The sequence below is a fragment of the Haliaeetus leucocephalus genome, unplaced genomic scaffold, assembly GCF_000737465.1.
Source record: "Haliaeetus leucocephalus isolate CR32 unplaced genomic scaffold, Haliaeetus_leucocephalus-4.0 Scaffold152, whole genome shotgun sequence".
NCBI lineage: Eukaryota > Metazoa > Chordata > Aves > Accipitriformes > Accipitridae > Haliaeetus > Haliaeetus leucocephalus.
In genome coordinates this window covers 2,004,088-2,026,093 of record NW_010972588.1, presented here as the reverse complement: position 1 = coordinate 2,026,093, position 22,006 = coordinate 2,004,088, and the positions used below count along the sequence as shown (strand labels likewise).

At 35.0% G+C, this 22,006-nt stretch overlaps 1 protein-coding gene across 1 annotated transcript in view; it reads right to left on the bottom strand.

Annotated features, from left to right (window-relative positions):
• The window catches only part of MMP16 (matrix metallopeptidase 16 (membrane-inserted)), a 179,895-nt gene that overhangs the window by 74,131 nt on the left and 83,758 nt on the right, over window positions 1-22,006 (bottom strand). Inside the window, exons 2-3 of the mRNA XM_010562009.1 lie at window positions 17,776-17,924; window positions 9,993-10,115 (exon numbers count right to left, since the gene is read on the bottom strand). Coding sequence (XP_010560311.1) covers window positions 9,993-10,115; window positions 17,776-17,924 — 272 coding nt within the window. The remainder of the gene's footprint in view (window positions 1-9,992; window positions 10,116-17,775; window positions 17,925-22,006) is intronic.

The following is a 22,006-nucleotide window of genomic DNA, read 5'->3' as shown; positions in this document are numbered from 1 at the left end:
GCTAAGATGTCCTTTTATGATCTGATTACTTCTATAAATCTTACATAAAACTGTAGAATTCATCAGAGAAATAATTTTATAGAAGATAACTATGTGCTAATTCATAAATATATATTTAAACAGAAATTTCATTCTCCACTACTTCTTCAAATGACACACATAAGAGGCAAAAAAACATCAGAATTACAGTTGAGTTCAGAGTCACAGTTACTAGTAAATTATAGTGGGATCATCCTTTAAAAAAATTTTATTTATTTTTATTATTGAATTCAAGAAAAGAATGGCAATAATCAATTTCAGACCTATCCAATTTCCTCCATCATTTTTACTCAGTTCATATGGCCAGCAAAAACTCCATTAGGTTTGTGTCTGTTCTGAAACTGCTGTAATTGGATGCTCTTTTTTCATTTGACATGTGCTTGACTGAATGTCCAGTACAAATTTCAGAAATTACATAGTTCTAGAGTATCTGTAAGATTTATGTAAGTTTACACAGCATGGCATGATGGAGAACAAAAATATTTTCATGAATAAACCTGGACTGATTGATTTGTTTGGTGCATTAAATGTGCTTGATTATATGGTATTGTAAGTTTATATAAATGGAAATAAATCCTTCAAGTCTAATTTTATAGATTTGACTTCACATATGTAATGTTTTGTTCATAGATTCATGTAAAAAACATAAAGTTACCTGTTTTGACTTCCACTCAAAAATATTCTTGTGTTGAGTCCAATAATGCTAGTCTAAGCAAAGCATTATTTCTTTTTAGCTAGTATGGATGTTCCAAAGAGGTATGACAGATTAGAAGATAATATACTGAGGGAATCCACTGCTTCCCTTGATCTTTTGTTCCAAAGATGATTTAACCAGTCATTACATACTTGTGCTTATTCTCTTATTTGTCTGGCTTGTAACACTGGTTCTTGTTCTGCCTTTCTCTTCCACATACATGAGCTATAAGAACATTCTTCCCCCCTAAAAGAGACATTTAGAAGACATTTCTGCACTGCAAAGTCATTACCTTTTTGTTGTCTCTTTGAAATTAAAAGTTTGAACTCTTTAAATCTCTTACTATAAGACATTTTCTTCAGTCTATTAAATATTTTCTGTGATTTTTACTGAAGTCACTCCAATTTTGCAATGTTCTTTTAATACTGACTCTGTCAGAACTACAAAGTACTGCTGTACTGATCTTGCTGTCGGAGAGAAAAAGTCCTCTGATCTGTAGGGCAGCCTTATCCTATATGATGTAAATGTCGAGTGATTCAAATTGCTTTGTATGATGCCCTTTCCTGATAGTTATTTACTCCTCAGTAATTTTATGATCAGTGTTGTGTTGATTTTCAGGTGATTAAAAAAATATTGGATGCACTGGACCAACTATCATCCCTGCAGAACTCCTCTCTGAAAGCTCCCTCCTTTGTGAATTACTTTTTTGACATGTTTTATTTAGCAAGTTCATAAGCTAATCATCCTGTGCCCCTTGAGAATGTACAGTATTTTACAACCAGAGTGTCATGTGGCACTAAATCAACCCATCTCACAAAGGCACACTTTCACTGCCACTACCAAAAACTTGACAACAGTTAACCTGTTGCTATGCTAAGAATACCATTTACAAAGCTGATGAATTTTCTCTTAGTCAGTCCTGCAGTGTGCTTTCTAAAGCACGTAAATTGTCTCAAGCACAGCGCCTTGAAGGATTAGAGCCTCTGTTATTTGCTACGTATAATGAATACAGCAAATAAATCAACGGGCTTCATAGAAAATAGAATATGTCTAGCAAAACTGATATTTTGATGTAGGAAAAGTTCATCTGAAAGATATAGTTTGGGGTTTTTTTATTGTTTTGTATTTAGGAATCTTAGTAGTGGGTCTAAGTCACGCTTTGGGTTTATGTAAACAGCAAAAGTATGGTCTTATGCTGTGATGTGATATGTGACATTAGGAAATGGATAAAAACAGATCAGAATTTTGTATTGGTGGTAAATGACTTGGTGGATGAATTACTTGGTCTAAAAGGGTTCGAGTCATATTTTAAACCATATCACTTCACATTTTCTTGCTTTTTGTGCACAGAATTAAGTTTTAGTCCTTGATTACAAATGGAAAAATAAGCCATTGTGCTAGTTTCACCCACATTAACTAGGGGTGACTACCCATGATGGGAGACCTTTTCCAGGGGATTCAGCTACTGAATTACTTTTGAAATAGCATCCTACATCTCAAGATTCATTGTCAAGAGGAAAGATTTTTCAAAGCATACATTCTGTATTGAAACAAGACAGACCTTTGGCTTCCACAACAAGCTTCTGGAGAGGGTAAGATTATACTGAAAAATGTAGCTTCTAAAAGAAATGAAATAAATCAGTAGTTATACCAATATAAGAGTATCTCCAGAAAATGATTGTCCATTTTAATGTGTTTAACACAAGCAAATATTGTGTGTAATATGAACGTTGAAGTTGTCTAGCTGGGAACTTTGCTTAGAATAAATCCAAGTTATTTTACATTTCTGTTATGGTGGTGATTATATAACCTCCAAAGGGGAAGTACAGGAAGAAGATCAGTCCATACAGACAATGTTTCAACTACCAGAGATTCTAGGACTTAAAAGTCTTCAGTTTAGACATATCACTGCAATAGCAAATAGTCTTATATGAACCCTTTTCCTATTACATTTGGCTCTACATCTTACAGCCAGCAGTCACCTAAAATAGTGGTAACTGTCACTGGTAACAAAAAAAGGAACTGAGTATCTTGCACTAAGCATGTCCAGATAATGGAGCTCAAGTAAAAATAAGTGAAGGACATGCCAACTCAGAACCACTCCTATTGCAAGGTGGCAGCATAGCAAGACAAAGGCCATCACAATAAGAAAACAATATTTCCTAAATATTACTTTCCTAACCTCCAAGTCTAGTGATCATTTCACAGTAAAGGTGTTCATTAGAGAGAAAGATCTAATGCTGACCTTGACCAGATCAGCAGTGCAACCTTATAAAGAGACTGAAGAACATACAATTCCTTCCAAAGGGAAAGTACTTTAGTAAGCAAAAGATGATCTGTAAGATTAAATATTTACTTCAAAGTCATTTTTTACAAACTATTAAGCTGAGTGATGCTTTGTATAAATTTTGAAGGCTGTTATTCTTAGACAACCACAGCCATGTATCAATTGAATACAGTATTTTGTGATTATTATTGCTGTTTGATGCAAACATGGCTTTCAACCAGGTAGTTGCTTTAGTCATTATGTCTTTTAAATCCATGTCTTGCACAAGAGATTTCACGAGTGATATACACTTTTCACACTGATCTACTATTTCTACAGATGCCTTAAGAGTCTTGTTTTGGAGACTGTTATTCTGAAGTTCTGAGTCCTAGTGATTCTAGAAAAGATTTGGGTTTTCCTTCCCCTCCCCCTCCTTCCCCAAAATATCCTAAAAAAAAATTATCCATGTTTCAGTGGCACATTTTTGGCTGCAACAGTTTCAGGAGCCCTGCAAGGCTGTCAGGATATACCTCACTCGGCTCTGTAAAATCAGTCATGTGAAATTTAAATACAGTACATTAAGTAGCACATATTTGCCATTAAATTTCACTATTTCCTTTTTTCCTTCCTGAGCTATCATTAGAACAGCTTGTTATACTTTTCATATAAATTGCTACAATTCTGCATATAAAATCAACCCTTCTGACCTAAGATAGACCCAAGAGGCAGTTCAGCAAAGGCTAGACAAAGCTCGAAATGCATAAAGCTTATTATTGCTGCTTACCTTAGCAGTAATGGCCTCCACAAGAGTTGTAATAACTCAGTGACAGACTTCTTCATGGCCTGTAGACTTTGATACTTCTATTCTCTCCTTCATATAATAAATACTGTTTTTAAATTTGTTCTATGTTCATTTGTGCATTAAATCCAGAGTACAAGATTACCAATATCTTACTACGCTGTTGTGCTGATTAGACTGGATACTAATGAATGCTTTTAGAATTATTAGGTAATTATAGTGATGCAAGATGATCTTTTATTCTTTTTAGAACATCAATATTTCTATTAAATATAAATGGGGAAAATATTTCTATATTGCCACCTCTCTCAAAAATTCCAAGATTTTCTTGGAGCAAAGTCGCAAAATGGAAACCCCATTGTAAAGAAAGCAAGCACACAGAAGATAAAAGAGCAGGAAATTCAACTACACTTTTTTCATTGCATAAATTTTAGAATTGCCACACTGTGATTTAATCGCCTTTTATTAGGTACATTTTACATGTCCTCTCCCCTTACATTCAGAGGTTAGAAATCCTAAGGTTTAATAACACTGCTAACAGTTCTTTAGGAAAAGGGCAAGCTTTAACTTTAATAAGTTAGACTTTGGGAAAGCATCAAGCTTTAACAGAGGGATAAATATGCTTAAATCAACCCTCAGGAACTCAAGTATTCCATTTTATTCAGATTCCTAAACATTGCCTATAACGGCACTAGCAGATATCAGGTAGCTAGATACTGGAAACTTTCCTGTGTATTATCAGGTTGACTAGAATTGCATTTTTAATGGTATTTCTGATTGAAAGCTGGTAGGAGATGCAGGTATAATGACAAAAGAATGTTTAATAGAGCCTTAATTACCATCTAATTCTGCATTTATGCTTACTACAAAAAGCTAATGCTTAGTGTCAGGAATCATAGCATCCCTGTCCCATTAGTCCTTAAGAATGGAAGCCCTATGGTAGTCTAACAGTTTATGAGAACTTTATGGTAGAAAATAAGTAGTCTCTCTAGTACAGATTACTATTTTTCTAGATTTGCAGCTGTCAATCATCAGAATTCCAGCAAAATATGTAAGTAGGAATGCTAAGAACTCATGGGCGGGTCTTTTTGAAAACATCTGTTTTCAGAGAACCCTGAAAACTTCTTCACCATCTCACTCAGAATGCTCTCCACATCTGGAGGTATCACTTTTCAATATAAATCTTCATGCATTGTCTATACTACCATGTGCTCTAATTCAAAATTTGTTAGTGACTTAAAATGGTAGAGTAGAATTCCAGAGCATTTTTTTAGGTATTTCCACTGCCTTAAGGTCTTGTAGGCCTCACATGTACGTAGGGAAAAAATTATATCAAAAAGCAGCCCAATCCTGTAAATGCTTCTGGCATGTTTCAAAATATATTAGTCAGGTACAACTGAATTAAAGCACAGAATATTGCTAGCATATTGAAGAAAAGTTTTCAGACATTTCAGTTATTCACAAATTTGTTAAAGTTAGGACATTCTCAGCATCTCTGAAAAAAACCCAGATAATCATTATTTCCCCTTATGTCTGCTTTTCATTTTTAATGGGAAGAAAATATGCTCATGTCTTGATGCTGAAATAGTATAGCCATATATTTAAAAAATAATGCAGTGTGAATGTCATCACAGTGCAAAGCTTGTGTTCTCATTTCAATTTGGACACAGAGCTGACCTTCTTTCACTCATGAGCAAACTGAAATCAAGGAAATTCAGCATATACTGACTTTGTGACAAGTATGATTAATAAGGTATGCAATTCCTTGATTTAGGAAATATTTTTAAATATTCTTCTGTAGTAGTATACTCAAAATATTATTTTATTAAAAAATCTTGTTGCTACTTTGAATCAACAGTGTTTTCTAAGTTTTTTCTTAATTCAGTATTTTCTTACCTTTCAGTGTGGCTTTTAAACACCCAAGAATAATTCTCTTTCCATGTTCCACACAATATGGATCATTCAGACCATAAAAATAACATAGTCTATGGTTAACAAGCCAGATAGGACTTTTCATTGCATACTGAACTCTCAGCTAGCCTTAATTCATTTAACTGGGCAGCATAAAGTTAGACATGTCCAAATCTTTCATCATCTGTCGGTTTTTGGAGAGCTGAAATCCAGGATGTATTCAACTTCTTGAGAAAGGAAAAGGACATTAATCTAGGGCTTGACCCAATGCCCACTGAAGTCAAGAAAAAGATTAAATTAATTCTAGTTAGTATGGGATGAAGCCATTGACCATCTACAATTAGGTTTTCTCCACCAACTAAATTTTTACATATTGCTGAATTATCAAATTGGGATTTTTTCTTCCTCAATTTGGCAAAATAAAGCAGCATACCTTTCATATTATTATTTTCTTTTATTTTAAATTGTTATGTGTTCTAAGTAATGGTTGTAATTCAAGGCAAAGCTTGGCTTATTAGAGAGCATTCTCCAATTTTATTTGCAAAAGTGTTCTGCAGACTGAATAATCTGAGCAATGACTGACTGCCGGAGTTAAAATTATGAATAGTATGCCCAGAATTCTGATGAGGAGTACTTTATATTCAATAATTGTCTGTCTAAAAAGGACATATAAACATTTATGTTCTATTTTTACAAAGCTGATTGCTTTATTGATTCACATTGTTGCTTCTTTAAAGTGCTGCATGATTTACTTCCCTAGGTAAGGTGATTGGTTTTTGAGACTCATAGGTGTACTTGTAAACATGCCCTTAAAAAAAAAAAAAAGGAAAAAAAAAAATCCCTTAATAGGTTTCACAGATTTCTTCTCTGACTCTTTATAATGTTCAGAGATTCTTGTGTAACTTGATACAGTCTAAAACACTAAGGAAGAATCAACACCATATCATTAAGATCTTTGTAGTCTGTTCTGTAATGGGGCTATAATTTTCATGTACTCTAGATGTTCTCCTTCACTTGTATACTCTTCTGGCTGGTAAAAAGGTTCAAATAACCACTTTCTGTTTCTCTCTTTGTAAAAAACATGTTAGTATATAACATAAGTACTAATAATGTTTACATGGTATACCGGCATGAACTATACCAGGCAGAAAAGAACAGTAAGTAATATTGCTGTGTAACTTCATTAGAAACAGAAATTCTAACAAACACTTTATTCACCAGTTCAAATAATCAGAAAGCTGCATTCCCTGGGGGAGAGAAAGTATAATTAATGCAGCACAATGCCCATTCCATGCTGACTTTCCCAATATTGGAAATCTGCATTTTGATACTCTCTGCAGACATATTGTTTTCTAAGAGTAATTATCACCTAAGTCCAAAATGTAATATGTCACCAAAAAGGACATAATTAATGTAAATTATAATAGTAAGTTGCTTCTCTGAAGCTCCATCTTGAAATTTTGGGGTAGTGTTTCAGCTTCAAAAATTACAAATTGAAAATATGGAAATGTAGAAAAAACATTATGTCACATGTATCTGTTTTGATCCTCTTACCCATGATTACAGGGACAATCAAAGAGGAAATATATTCTGACCAACATTAATTAATTTAAATTTAACAGGTGCCAGGAGAAATTCTTGGGGAAAAAATGAGTGACAGACAAAAAATGCTAGAGTAAAAACATAAGTAGATACAATTTAAAATGCATTTATATGTGTTCTCAATTCTATTTTTCCATTAATAAATTCTTGATGTTTTGCCTGGAGTTATAATTGTTTCATTTAAATAGAGCATCTGAGGATATACTCTAAGACCAAGTAGCCAGACAGATAGTAAGTGGTAAATGTAGCTTTTGGTATCTTTCAAAGGGCTCCTCTCAGTGCTGGTATTGCACCTATTTGACAGTGATGCATAGAAAGAAGAACCCTACATTTGCGTATTTCAGAGAGTCAAACAAGAGTTTATACGTTTACAGTATTATACTAAATATTTTCTTGAAATAAGCAACAAAGGAGCAAATTTGAAAAGCTTGCCTAACTCTACTCCAAAATCCTTGGCAAAAAATAATCACCAAATATTTTAGGAAAACCCATTAACTGCTGTTAAGGTCCATGTTCTGCTCATCTGTTGGTCTCTTTTTAACATAATGGGTATGTCCACAAAACACTTTTTTTTTTCTATTACCCTTCCTCTTCAGAAAAGCTGGTGAGTGCAGTCCTACGATAAGATAACTGTGATGGATGGCATCTTATTTATTGTTTATTCTGTGTTTCTGTTTGGGGCTGGGGCAGGGTGGGACTTGGTTTGAGTGTGGGTTTTGTGGGGTTTTGGTTTTGCTTTCCAGAAAAGTGGAGGAGGTAGCGGACACTGAAATGAGGGAGAAATCACTCTTTCATTGGAGGAATTACTGAGCTTGCTTAGCAGGCATACTTCAGACTACAAGGTTCAACTGGCCAGGAAGACACAGAATGCAGCTGGAAACCTGCAGGTTATAAAGAGACTGAGACGTAGCACTGAGAAAAATGGAGCAGACAAGTGATGCTAGAGATATGATCAAAAGTTTAGGGAACAAAGCAACTTAAAATGTCATTCAGTTAACTGGTATTAAGCCTGTAAGAAGGGAATTGCTGGGAAGAACAAAGCAGGTGAGGAGAAGCATGTAAAGAATTTTATTTCCTTTTTTGTTGCCCTTATTTGCTTTGAGTTATTTTTTTAATTCAGAAAGATTAATATTGTATTTTTTATTCTACTAAAATTTGGGGTTTCTACTTTAAATGTCTTTTGGTCTGTAATTCACAACAAAATATATTATAGGCTTATTCACTTCAAAGCTTTGGTTGACTAGAGGTCTTGTCAAAGTGAGAGAGTGGACATTTTACAAGAGGGAAGGCAGGAGGTAAAGAATTGCTATAAATTCTTCAAAGTGAGAAAGATTACTAGATAGTTGCCACATAGTTTAATACCGGGCACCCTTGTTTGTTATTATGATTAATGCCTTGGGTGACAGTACAGAAGATATACAAGTGGCAGGATTTAGACTGTTGTAAAAAATCCTGCAATGAAATGGAGAATCAGACCCTGTACAAATCAGAGGGATAGAAAACCACACATATTTGTAGGTGACCATACATGCCTTGCCATACATGTGCACACACTACATTTAAATTTTAAAATGCAGATAAATGTAGAGTGCTGTAAGTGGGCATTCTTATCCTAACCAGCTATGTATTACATTTACATTGACAATAAAGGACTCCAGCCAATGCAACATACTAATCTCAAGGCAGTCATTTCTCTATTGCTTGAAGTTATATCAGTGTGTAATGTCTTAAAATAGAATTCTCCAATTCACACATAAGCCATAGTATTGACACAAAGTTACTAATAAAATTCCCTCCTCACTGTGGTATGAAGAACAGTCTATATGACCATTAGAGCTTATGAACTTAAAATGTAATACTTATATGGGTTCATGAATAATAACATCAGTTAATGAATTTGAAAACTATGTTACCCCTCAGAATTTACCCTTGTTATGTATTACAGGTATCCCAATGAAGCTGTGTACATCTTCAAACAGGCTGTATAGGAATCCTTAGTTTGCTGACAAATTATAGATTTTATATTACATACAGGACACTCTTCGGTTGACAGAGGTCTAGCAAGTACATGGTTTGCATCTAACTTTCCCTGCAAAGATCAGTTGTGACAGTAGGCAACATACTCTGTAAACTACATGTCAGACTCAAGAGCTATACAGATGTACCCCCCTGCACACAACCCTGTACCCATCATCATGTAGCCAAGAAATGGTTGGGTCAGTGACTCACCAAATTATAATCAAATTCATTTGTACTTAGAACAGACCTGTAGGCACCTACGTTTTGCAGAGACTGACTCCTTTCAATAACCTATTTTACATACCTAAATTAGAGATCTGAGTTTCATTACAGATTTCAGTTTCAGAGCAATATTCCCTAAGAAGTTGCCAAGAGGGTTGAAAGGTAAGGTTAAAGATATATTGGGAGTTAAATTGATGCTGAAAGCTTCAGAGAATTTACTGATTACTATATGCATGCAATTTTAATCCAAGAAAATAATTTGGTTCTTATGTAGCACATACATACTTATCCAAGAGGTATCCAAATCAGCATTTTTATATCACATATTAATAATAAACTTCTCAAAATACTGAAAAATATTTCAGAATTTTATATTTACTTTAAATTAAAAGTCAGCACTACTAGTGACATTTACATATCTATATGAATATCTTTGGTACCTGTAAGTGATATGTTTGTGTTGCCATTTCTGTCCTGTTAACGCGTAGCGTTTCCGACGAATGTTAAATTTGGAGCTACCTCTTGTTTGGTCAGGCACACCACATCGAGGCTTCTTCATCCAGCTGCAAGAAACAGCACCACATAGTTAAAGCAACATGAAAGTTAAAGCAACTACTGCACCCAACTAATAAAAACATCATACTTTTTTGAAGTTACATTCATTCAAAGTAATTATGATCTGTATTACTAGCTTGCTTGCTGAAGGTGAAGTTAAAGTATATACACAAAGATTTAGTTAAATCACTAGTTCCTAAATTATTTTTTGTATTCTGTGATCCTTCTCTTTTGTCTCATTGTCATGATATTTAAACAAGCCTTTAATCAAAAAGTCAACTGCCAGAATTTTTTTTTTAATTCAAGATACTGAAACTGCTAACTTTATGATACTATTAAGTTCTTCTATCTTACTCTCTTTCCACACAATGAAGAGTATCTCATTGCAACTGTAAGCTCCTAGTGGAGATATTTAACTCACAAATTCTGCTTAAGAATATTTAATGCTCTGCACAAAATCAAGCTGAAAAGGTCTAAATCACAAACAACAAAAATGACCATTCCAGCAGCATCAGGCTTTCCACAAAAGTGTTTGATTTTTACAGTGGCCTTCAATATTTCAATGTTTTCCAATATTTCAAAAACTTCACATTTGTCAGCATTCCAAATACATCAAAATTAGGATGATACCTAATTCAAAAGCATGAGTTCAACAGCAGTATCATTGAACTGTTCCTCACTTACAGCGTAAGCGGTTATTTAGTTTGAGTAAAAGTGAACAAAACTCAGCTGAAGTTATTATAGTATATGAGCTATTCAACAAAATAATTTGCCATCAGGAAGATAGCAAGATTAAAGACATTCACTGCATAAATAAAAGACAAATCTCCTCTGTTACTTTTCCAGTTCATTTGACTTTATTTCTATCATGCCAAATAATTACTGATGTAAAAGCTGTAGTTTTCCGATGGTATTTACCACAAGAGTAGTCATACCCTATATTCAGGCTTGCATGAATGAACTTCTGACCATTAAACTGGCATTTAAGCATTGTTTCATAAATAAATATACACACAGCAGCTGCATGTATGTATGACTGGATGACAGAAAAGTAATTTGAAATGTCATCTCAGAACGCAGACTACTTTTAAAATGTGTAGGTTAACAAAAACTCAAAAAAATAACCAGCCAACCATCTTTCATCTTTTCCAGTAGACATTCGTAGTTCAATATATGCAAAATGAAGAAAACAATCTTGTTTTGTCAAAAAAACCCCATGGAATATTTGCAGTACAAAGGAGTAGTGTGTGTGTGTGTGTGTGTGTGTGTGTATAAAAAACTACATAATCTAATGAAAACATTGATTTTTCAGTTCTGTACTCAAGGAATGAGATATGCATTGTAAGTTTTAAACCTATTAATACAAGTCAAACCATATTGCATACTGAGTGAATTTTTAGAGATGGGCTAATGCAGTCAAAATCAGCCACACTCATTTTCATAAATCCATGTGAAGAGGTTTTACAGTACAGCCAGACTTATAACACTTCATATATGCCGTATCTATGGATATGTAGCAAGCTATTGTTTAAATGCATAAGTAGGAGTTAAGCTCACCAGCCTGTGGGAATTTTAGTGATAGTACCAAGATGTCACTGCACCCCACTTGCACTGATAAACACTATAGAAGTGCCTGCAAAAACTTTGATGGGTGACACATCCATCAAGTCATACAAGTGGGGAAGCCAAAACTTATGAATTTGCCTGAACTGAAGACACTGAGTTCATTGTTATCTGTTTCAAATAAGAAACACAGAATGATTTGCTCTAATTTCTGTCAGAATAATTACAAAGTATGCATGGCACATAAAACAGTTGACTATTACTTGTATTTGCAAGGAAGACAATCTTCCTTCCCTAGTGTCTGCAAAGACAATACTGCAAAATCTATAAAACTTTACTCCACCAGTATTTGCTGAAACACCCTGCAACTTTACTTCAGGTTCCTCTGTTTTTTAAAAAGTGTCAGTTCAACAAAGCAGATGTTAGTGATTTCTGGGATGAAATATTATTGAAAAGTTTCAGCTGCTCTAATAAAAAAAGAAAATGAAGGAAAGAAGCAGATCTTCATTACAGACCAAAGGGGAGTTCTGTTCTTCTTAGTAAAATGATATCTTATTTGCACTTCAGCAAATGAGATTAAAATTGGCTCAGACCTCTGAAAACTTTTAGACATATTGTCAGTAATACTTTTTTGCAGTGCATGTTAGATCAGCATACATTTACCATGCATTTTAATGACAGGGTATATTTAAATTATGCTGTTGAAACTGCTCACACACATTGCAGAAAAAGACATATACGTAACAAAAGAACAGTGTTCTCACCTTAAGGTGATATCACTACATCAAAAGAAAGAAGCAAGGAATAAAGCAAAAACAATTAACTGTTATATTTTGTTAGAAACACCATACGAAAATGTCAGTCTTGTATAAAATATGTAATATATCACTTATAGTTGTATTGTTTCAAAGGCAATGACTTTAAATCAATTGAATTAGCCCCCCCCCCCCCCAAATGTTTAAATTATTTAGCTTAACTGATGGAGACCTATTTTAATAGCAGGGTTTGCTCATTGGCAAGCCAGGGGCAGCTAAGTGTAAATATTCCAACTTGTGAATTTAAAAATTTCTGAATATTCCAAGTTGTGAATTCAAAGCTGTTACTGAAATAATCTCTCAAGTTATGTCAAAGGCTCAATACTTTTACAGAAAATAATGTTAGCATAAAATGTTTTACACTTAAGATTTAATACAAAAAGTCAAGAACAGTAGGAAGCATGGATTCAAAATTCAACATTGTATTATCTTACTAGAACTACTGACAATCTGATTTTAGCAATACAAAACATAGCCCAAAATAAACTGTTATGAAATTAAAGCAGTCACAATTTGTTCTTGCATTGATTTGAAGTGGTATCTACCTATCAAGAACATTATGCTTGTGTACTTCTTGGTTTGGATGGGCAGGGGATGTTCCATGTTGTCATGCTGTCTGGCCCACTAATGTTCTTATTATTCTTACATGAAGACTGCGACTGTGGTTCACACACAATATAAATCGCACTGTAAATCAAATGTAAGCCTTTGCACAAGTGGTTCACTAGCTCTCAGGAAATTATCTTCAAGTAAAATTTAAGGAAAGATGCAATTTGCAGCTGAAGAGTTGGACTATCACCAAATCTATCACCCAGATCTTAGCTGAGCTAAACTTAGCAGTCAGAATTTTAAACAAATTATTACATGGTTAGTATTGGAGTTCAGCATTTTCTAGCACAGAAATGAAGCAAAATGTTAACTTCTGGCACATAAATTTTCCTTTTTTTTTTTAAAATATGTTAAAATATTTTTTTTTAAACAGGAATTGTTCTCACACTGACTGGGAGGAAAACTTCTGTCGGTAGTTATCAGTAATGCTCATGACATTTGGGAATACTTCATGTGTAATATGCTCTTCCATCTGGGGGGGCAATTGACAAATAAAACATTCATTTCTATTTTCTTCCAAATATAGCTGTTTTTAACATAATATGGTCAAGGTCTCCCATGTTCTTGATTGCTTGTTGGAGTTTAATTAATTTTTTTGAAATAATTTGTTTTAATTTTAAAAAGCTCCATACTGGTAATGACTTTGCCTCTCTTTCACCTGTTTCTGAACTTGTCGAAATCTTTTATGCAGCAGACCCTCAAAATTAGTATTTTATCAGTACTCAATAAAGAGGCTTAATTGTGACTAATGTACCCTATCTGTAGACTATGTCACTTCAAATTCCTCTCTTAACTCCATTAATTTGAATCTTGAGCAGCTATATATGTCAAGAGAATTAAACCAGTTTAGACTCAGAGAAAATCTGAAAATATTAAAATTAAAATAAAAATACACAGCAAAATTGTAATGCTCTTCCAGTAGAGAGAGAGCTGAAACTGAACGTCTCATAACTCAAGCCAGTTGCCTCACCATATTTGGTTCTTCGGGGGTTAAGAGGAAGAATCTTTTTCTGTCTCCTCACTTTCTTAAGCCTTCAGGAAAAAGTTTTGGTCTAACATAGAATCAAAACATCAAAAAAACTACCCTTCATTTATCCCTAATCAAAACTGCTGCTTAGGCTATATAATGTTTTTTTGTTGTTTGTGGGTTGTTTTGGGCTTTTTTGGTTGAGTTATAGCAAAAAAGGAAAATCAAAGGGAGAGTCCAACTTGACTTACTGCAACTTGACTTAGTGGCTGGAAAAACTATAGACATTTATTTAAGAAAACTACTGAATGGTACCCTTAAACTTCTTGTGAGGAGAGACAGATATGTTTTCTAAACATCTTTACTCTTCCCTACTGTACTTCGCTATTACAGGACTTTACTGACACTCCTCTAAGTGATAGGAAGCAGTCAAAGAGTGATGTAAGATACTGTATTTCAGCTCCGTTACTGATGATGATTTGTCTGCAAGGCTTCTCATTGAATTTTGCTGAGGGTACAAGACTTTATGTATAGCTTTTGTACAAAAACATTTACTAATAAAATAGACCACTGAATCAATTTCAACAGCTCAAAATTTACCATTCACTCTTACTCTGTGACTGATAATTAATATATAAACAGCAGAGGTCACACATAAATATGATTACATCTTGATTATAAACCTTGAAGTAAAGTTGGTTAGAAGCTCATCTGAGCATTAAAATAAGCACTTTTGCCATTTATTTATAAAGGATGGCATTAAATTAAAATTAATGCTTTGCTACTATTGCATAGATTTAGTCAGCATCCTATACACAACCTTTCTATCTGTATACCAGGAAGTTTGTAATATACCCCTTTAAACTGCAAAACATGTTTTGGAAATAAACATGTAAAGCAACTTTAAGAAAAGACAACTAGTCTTTTTCTACTTGGTATGTTTGGTTTAGGGATGTGAAAGAGCAGGATGCCAACAGTGGGTCCATTTTCAGAAGACTCCTTTTTAATGAATCATTGACTGTGTTTTGTAACATATAAATGAATCACAGGAAATACTGTGGCACGCCATGCAAATGTCAGACAGTATTTTCATTGGGTTTACCATTGTCATGATACTAGTATTCGGAACATCTCTCATATTTTTACACCATTATAATGATGTCTCTTTCTACCACTCACTCTTCCTTATCCCCAGCAATAAGCATGCATCATGCTTTTCAAGCCACTTGGGAAACAAATTTAAAAATATAGCAAAAACAAGTGAATGGTGAGTAGTAGGGGGAAGATGAACACTGTTCATATTTATGCATACCAAAACACTCATTGAGGGATTATTGTTTTTTATGAGCAACAAAATCCCTCCAGAAGACTTTTGGTGATGTGGCTGGAGGACATTATTTCTCTGTTAATATCCCCAAAGCTGGTTCCTATCAAGTTACTAGTGTAACTTCTTTTAATTGTTTGTCCTTCTGAAGACGAAGAGGCACATCATAATCTCTTCTCAAGACATGCTAGAGAAGCAGGTAAATCCTCATGCACAAGATGAGAACATATTGGTTTTATGAGGTTCCTGCTGTTCTCTTTATTTTGTAATCCCAATATTGTATGTGATTATAACATATTAATCACAGAGAAACAAATGGTAAACTGTCACATATTGCTGGCCAAAAGACAGTATGTATACTTTCTCTGTAGATGAAAGGGAAAATTATTTCAAATGTTTACAAAATACTGCAATAAATGAACAAATGAAAAAAAAATTATCCTTTGTTATATAGTCATATCTTCCAAGAATATTCAATGGTGTTAATTGATGGTAACTTGAGGCCACAGTTTAGTTGAGTTTATTTTTTTTTCTCAACACCAATGCATATGTGACAAGTCTTTAAGAATCAGTTCTGTTCCCAACTTGGCTCAAGTTAATGCAACTCCAACTGTGTAAATAAATGCAGAATTCATCCAGCATGAGTTATATGTAGCTAAGAATTGCCATATTTTAATATATCTTTCTGTGTAGAAGAAAATCATGCATCAAAAGGTTTGGAAGACTGACTATCCACCAGATTGTAAAATTAATGTTTTGGACTGCTGCATAGATGGATTTCTTTGACTCTTACATTGCAGAAGAAGTGAAGACAGCCTTGCTGACGTGCTGGCCAACAAGCCCAATTTAGCAAACATAAACCACTTTCCTTTGCAATTGAAGTGTTTTTGGTTTGGTTTTTTTTTTCAGCTGGCTAGCTGATACTCTAAACTAAGAGATGGCCTCCGCTTTCCCTTAGGTTACCACTTCCTATCTTCTCTGTACTCTTAACTGTGAACAGATTCTTTTCCTTTTAGTGAAATACATTGCCTCTTACAAAGCTGCCACTAATGTGTCTTTAAAAGGCTACGAGTGACTGGTATAGCAGCACCCTCCACTCAAGGATCAACGACTGAAGCTATATAAAGAACCTAGCCTTTCCACCCTGCAGATTGGATCATAAACATACTTTTGAGCATGAGTCTCTCACAAGGCATTTACTGCTATTGCACTGCATGTTCTGAGGTCCTTTAAATTCCTAAACTGAGGGACGTGTGATCAACTCACCTCCCCTTAGGGCAGCCCTAAAATCTGCTCTGCTTTATTGCTTTTCAATGCAATAATGCATATGCCAGTGGAATAAAATGATTTTTCCAATCCTGCCAGCATTTTGGGTAGTCTCTTCCCTAAACTCTAAATGATAGAAAAATCATTCATGTCAACTACTTTACCAAAAAAGAATAACGGAAGGTGACACATCATGTTGAGGCTGGTAAATGGGAAATGAAGGAGGACACCCCCCCCAAAAAGCATTTTAGAGAGTAGAAACATATTTCAATAAAGTAAATGTTGGATATGTAGTGACAGTACTATTTGTTATTGTTTGCTTTTCAAGCAAAGTAACTTTTTCTAAAATCACAAGATAATCTTTATCACATTTTAACTGGAATGAGTACAACAAGCACTTCAATTCTTAATCCCAGGTACATTTTCTTAACTGTGTACTAATACTATTTTTTTTTTCATATTTTCCTGGCACATTTTTTAAATTTGTTATAGTATAGAGTTGTTTGGAAGTGCCTTTTAATAGCTCTGTTTCACAAAGTTTCCCTGTGTTCAGTCTGTCAGTAAAATCAGACACTGGCAGCCTTACACAACTTCAGAATTGCAAAGGGCATGCAAAACTAATCCAATTTTACTGCATGTTAAAATGACCATACTTGGTCTTTTGTTACTGGAAACCATTAAATGAATGGGCCAGTGGAGCATGCTAAAATTTTTTTCAATAAGGATAAGGCAATTTACACTAAAGATTTTCCAGTAAGAAAATACTCTTTCCACTGTGAAACATTTCATGTATTCTTGCCAATTTTGAATAGGTTTCTCCACTTCCACATTGATAACCTTTTTGCCCTTTCTTTAGTTAACCCTGAAACATTTTCTTTACATCACATGCCCAAAGGCAGACAGCAGTTAGGCAGGTGACTTCCTACTACCATGAAATACAGAAGATGACAAAAAAAAAAAAAAAGATGTAAGGAGAGAGAGAAACATTTTAACTCCCCATCTGAAGCTGCAACACTATTTGTATAGCCCAGTCACCCTGCTTCATGTTTTATAAAGTTTTTCCAGTTCTATTTTACCCTGCTTGAAACAGAAAAGTCAAGAGCAGTTCAGTACTGGTTACTTACTCAATTGTGTTCCTGTCCACTTTTCCTGTCATATTAATGCCATAGAACTGCTGCATGGCAGCTATAGCTGATTGCATGGTTTCTGCAGAGCGCAACACCGACATTCGGGGGTCAGTTGGTGGAAGGTAGCCATACTTTTGTAACCATACCTGCAATGACAAGTGCAGTGGCTATTAAATAGAAATTAGAGGTAAATAAAATGCTCCCTAGTAATTAGTTTTGTACCATATATAATGAAGCTTCTAATTCACCAAGCATAAATCCTGTTAGTTTGGGTTGTGGGGTTTTTCTATTTTTTGCAGAGAAGAAATTCTTTGGGGCTTTTATTTCACCTCCTCTATTAAAGCTTTTGCTGGTTTAAGACTTACAGTGTTTTCTACCCAGGAGCCAGTTCTCTTTATTATCTGAAACTGCATGCTTCAATTATTTATTTAATGTATTTATTTATTTGAAGTTACAACTTAAGCACCTAACCCTGGCTCTAGGCACTTGAAGAAATTTTTAAAGCAGACAAAATGTAAAATCTACAATATATGCCACATATAATTGACTATCCACAGGGTACATAATAATATTCACCAACTACAATCATAAATCCACAATAGCTCTCACACAGTTACACTGTATTGTTATAATCTCTCAAAGAATGTGAAAGAGAGGGTGGGCAGACATTCAGCTTTCTGAGAAGAATATCAAAATCACATAGGCAAAGCAGGTGGCCCGGAGATAGTGAAGTAGCAGAGTCTGTTCCCACTTACAGGAAACTCCCTGATAAGAGGATCTTCCTTTTTAAATCAAGAGGGATTTAATGTCAATTGTTTATGCTCTTAATTGTGTAGAAGTGAAGGGGAGAAGGCATGGTTGAAATAACTGAAAGCTTTATGGATTAAAGCCAATATCTTAAGAACACCTGGAAAAACCCTCTGAAATATGCTGTCCTCTTGAGGCAATGTTTCATAAACAAGTAGCTGTGATTATCTTAATGTTTCTAAGCATTCTCAAAATCTAGCCTATGCAAAGCACAGTGTAAGACTTTTGAGGCAATGAGAGCACTGATACATCTTTAAAAATGTCTTAGCTTCTCATCTAAGGACTGGAACTACTCACTAGAATAAAAGGTACATATATTGCTAATCTACAAGACACGGTTAAATTGTGTTGTGCAGCTTCACTCTCCCCAGTAACAAAGTACTTGTGACCCCATAAATCTGATCTTCTGTTCTTTGAAAAAAAATATAATTAATAGATAAACAAATAAAAAAAAATGGTTTAGCCACCTCTTTCAAACATATCATATCCCAATTCATGGATTCTGAATCATTACGTTAATGAATGCTATCCACCCCCTCCCCCCTTTAGTGTGTTATGGGCTCTGTCTGCCTCACACAACACTTCTGGGTTTTTTGTGTGTTTATACCCACTGTTTATACACAGCCTAACACCAAACTGTGTAGTCTGCAATTTTCAGCCTTAAGTTTAGCTTGCAGAGTCTACCCGATTCAGTTCCAGTAGCAGGTTAAACATGTTGGTGATGCACTCCTTTTTTACAGACCCAGTGAAGAACCTCAGGATGGATGAACTCATTGCTATGGTTTACTTTACTATCACTGAACATGTATTATAGGTGAACATTGGGTCAGTGTAAATAAAAGATCAAACTGGCACTGAAGATAGAGGAAATCTTCAGGTTATGAATGCAGGTATTTCTAATTTAAACAGCTTTACCTTCCCATAGTGCAGTTCAGACACAATCTCAACAATGTTTGTGAGCTCCACACAACAGGGATATACAGCACAGACAGGATTAAGACCCAGCCTAACCTCTTTCACGCTCACACTATCTCTGTATACAGGAGCCATTCAGAATAAGAACAAAATTTTGTTTAATAGATAGGAAGATGCTCTTATTTCTAGTATAAATGAATTGCTACAATCAGTACCTACATCCAACTTTACATACTCCTGACTTCTTGCACTTTTCAGCTTCAAGGATGAACTTGTGAACACTAAGTTTGTGCTAGATTTGGGTCATCACACAAATAATTTAGTTTAAGTGTTGCTTTGAACTGGAAGTCTGTTTTTCCTTCCATTATTGGAAGATAGGTCTGAGAGGCCAGCTAGAGCTGGAAGGTTGGCAAGAGCAATGCAGTATGTAAAAACAAGACCATGGAAGTAAGAAATAAGTCTGAGACAGAGTGGGTTGATTTCACCGTAGCATGTAAAGTCCCTTTGAATTAATATTTGCAATGGATGTATTTAAGAATGGGGTTATTTTGAGATTCACCTTCTCAAGTCAGTGATATTAAAACAAATGATCAGACAGGGAAGAAAAATAATTCTGAGCAGCATGTCACTGTTGTCCAAAATGATACCACTTTCTTGCCACCTTCTCAGTATGAATTTGGTATGCAGACACAGAGCAAGGCTTTTCATGAAGCTCTCTTTCAGGTGCTAAGGGCACACAGAATTGCTTGGTAGGCTTATGAGGCCACCTATCACCACTCAAAACCATCCTCACCGTGGCATAACTGAAGGAGACAGAGGTGTGGGGTTACAAGTAACCAAATTTACCAGAAGCTAAACCTTCAGATATCTGAATTAGAAAGAGAGAGACAGAAAAAATAGCTTGGAAAGTACTGCTCATGGGAGGAGTGGAGTAGAGAGGAAAAACTGGAATCTAGCGGAGTGCCACTGCAGACACAGAAAAGGACAAGAGACGTGGCTCAGAAAGAAGCAGGAGAGGACAGGGTAGCCTTTCTCCTTCTAAAAAGACTCAAATACAAGTTAAATACAGGATGCCTGATAGTCACTCCCAATCATTGAACAAAGGAAGTAGACCACCTGGGTCTTCCCTCAGGTTCAAAATAGCAACTAGAAGACACAGCAAACATACCGGAAAGTCAGATGACACTTGGAAAGCAAGCTTCTTTTTTTGAAAATTCAGACAAATTGACCCCCAAGACTAATAACTGGTGAATGCTTCAGAGCTAGTAGCATTCAGTGCCACTAAATGCTACTAGTGTTCTGTCCTTGTGAGAAAGGATCATGAAACAAGATAAGAGACAAGAAATCTCGTTCCTGTTGCATTCATCAGATTCCTCAGTTCTCTATTAACAAATTTTGAAGGACCTTGGATCAGTCCGTCAGATACCTGAAATAAACCCCTCGGATTCTGTTGTGCACAGTCCAAATGCTGGGAACTATGGAGGAGGAGCTTAACTTCAAAGTTAAGTCCAAAATATATAGGTGGGTAAAACAAAACAGAGGAAAAGAAACAGAATGAGGCAGACACAGCAGAACAAAAGAAAACAATTTTCTCACAGCCTTGTATTTTTGAGGCAACCTATTAAAGAAGTTATGACTACGAGAATTTCCCCCTTCACCCTACTAAAATTAGATGTCTCTCTGCCTTGATGCATTTCAGCAATAACAATGCAGTGTTGGCAAGCCATCTATCATCCTGAGGAACTCACCTGTCTTGGAACAAGGAAAAAGTGAAGTAGATCCATCTAACATGTAATGTTGGGGATGCCAACAGAGACCCTTTGCACAGATTCCAGAATTAGTGATATGTCCCATTCCTTCACACAGTTTAGGAAGATAAAATACTGCTACTTCAAGTGAAGTTTTTGGGTAGGACTTTCTTGTCCTGAAGCAAAATGAAAGCCATGGTAAAACTCTCATGGTAACCACAGAAAAACACAGCTGAAAGACATCATGTTCTACCACTTCCCTCTCTATTACGGTGCTTTACTATCCTACTGCTGTGAAGTTTGCCTTAGAGTTGAATCTCCCTTACTATAATTTAAGCCTGGAACTTCTCATTTTACCTGCTAAGGGTGAGGGGAGCTGATTATTCCTTTCCCCTCTGCAGCAGTTTTTTATGTATTTGAACTCTCTTATGTGAGTCCCTCTTTCTAATCTTTTTTAAAATAAACTAAAGAAAACTCTTTCATTTAATCTTATTTCATTGTCCACATTAACCTCCAGGAAACTAGATGCTAAAATCTGTCTTTACCAAGCATCTGCTTGCACTAGATTTGTATGTTAGTTCCCATTGTTAGCCTATTAACAAACATTGGAGTTTAGCTGAAGTGTTAGGAGTAATTCAGAAGAACACGGACACTCAAATACTTCATTTGGGAAAAAACAAACAAACATAACAACAGAAAATTAGCCTAAAAATATTTTTTTCTCACTAATTGAACTTCAAGGCTTATGTCCCATTTAT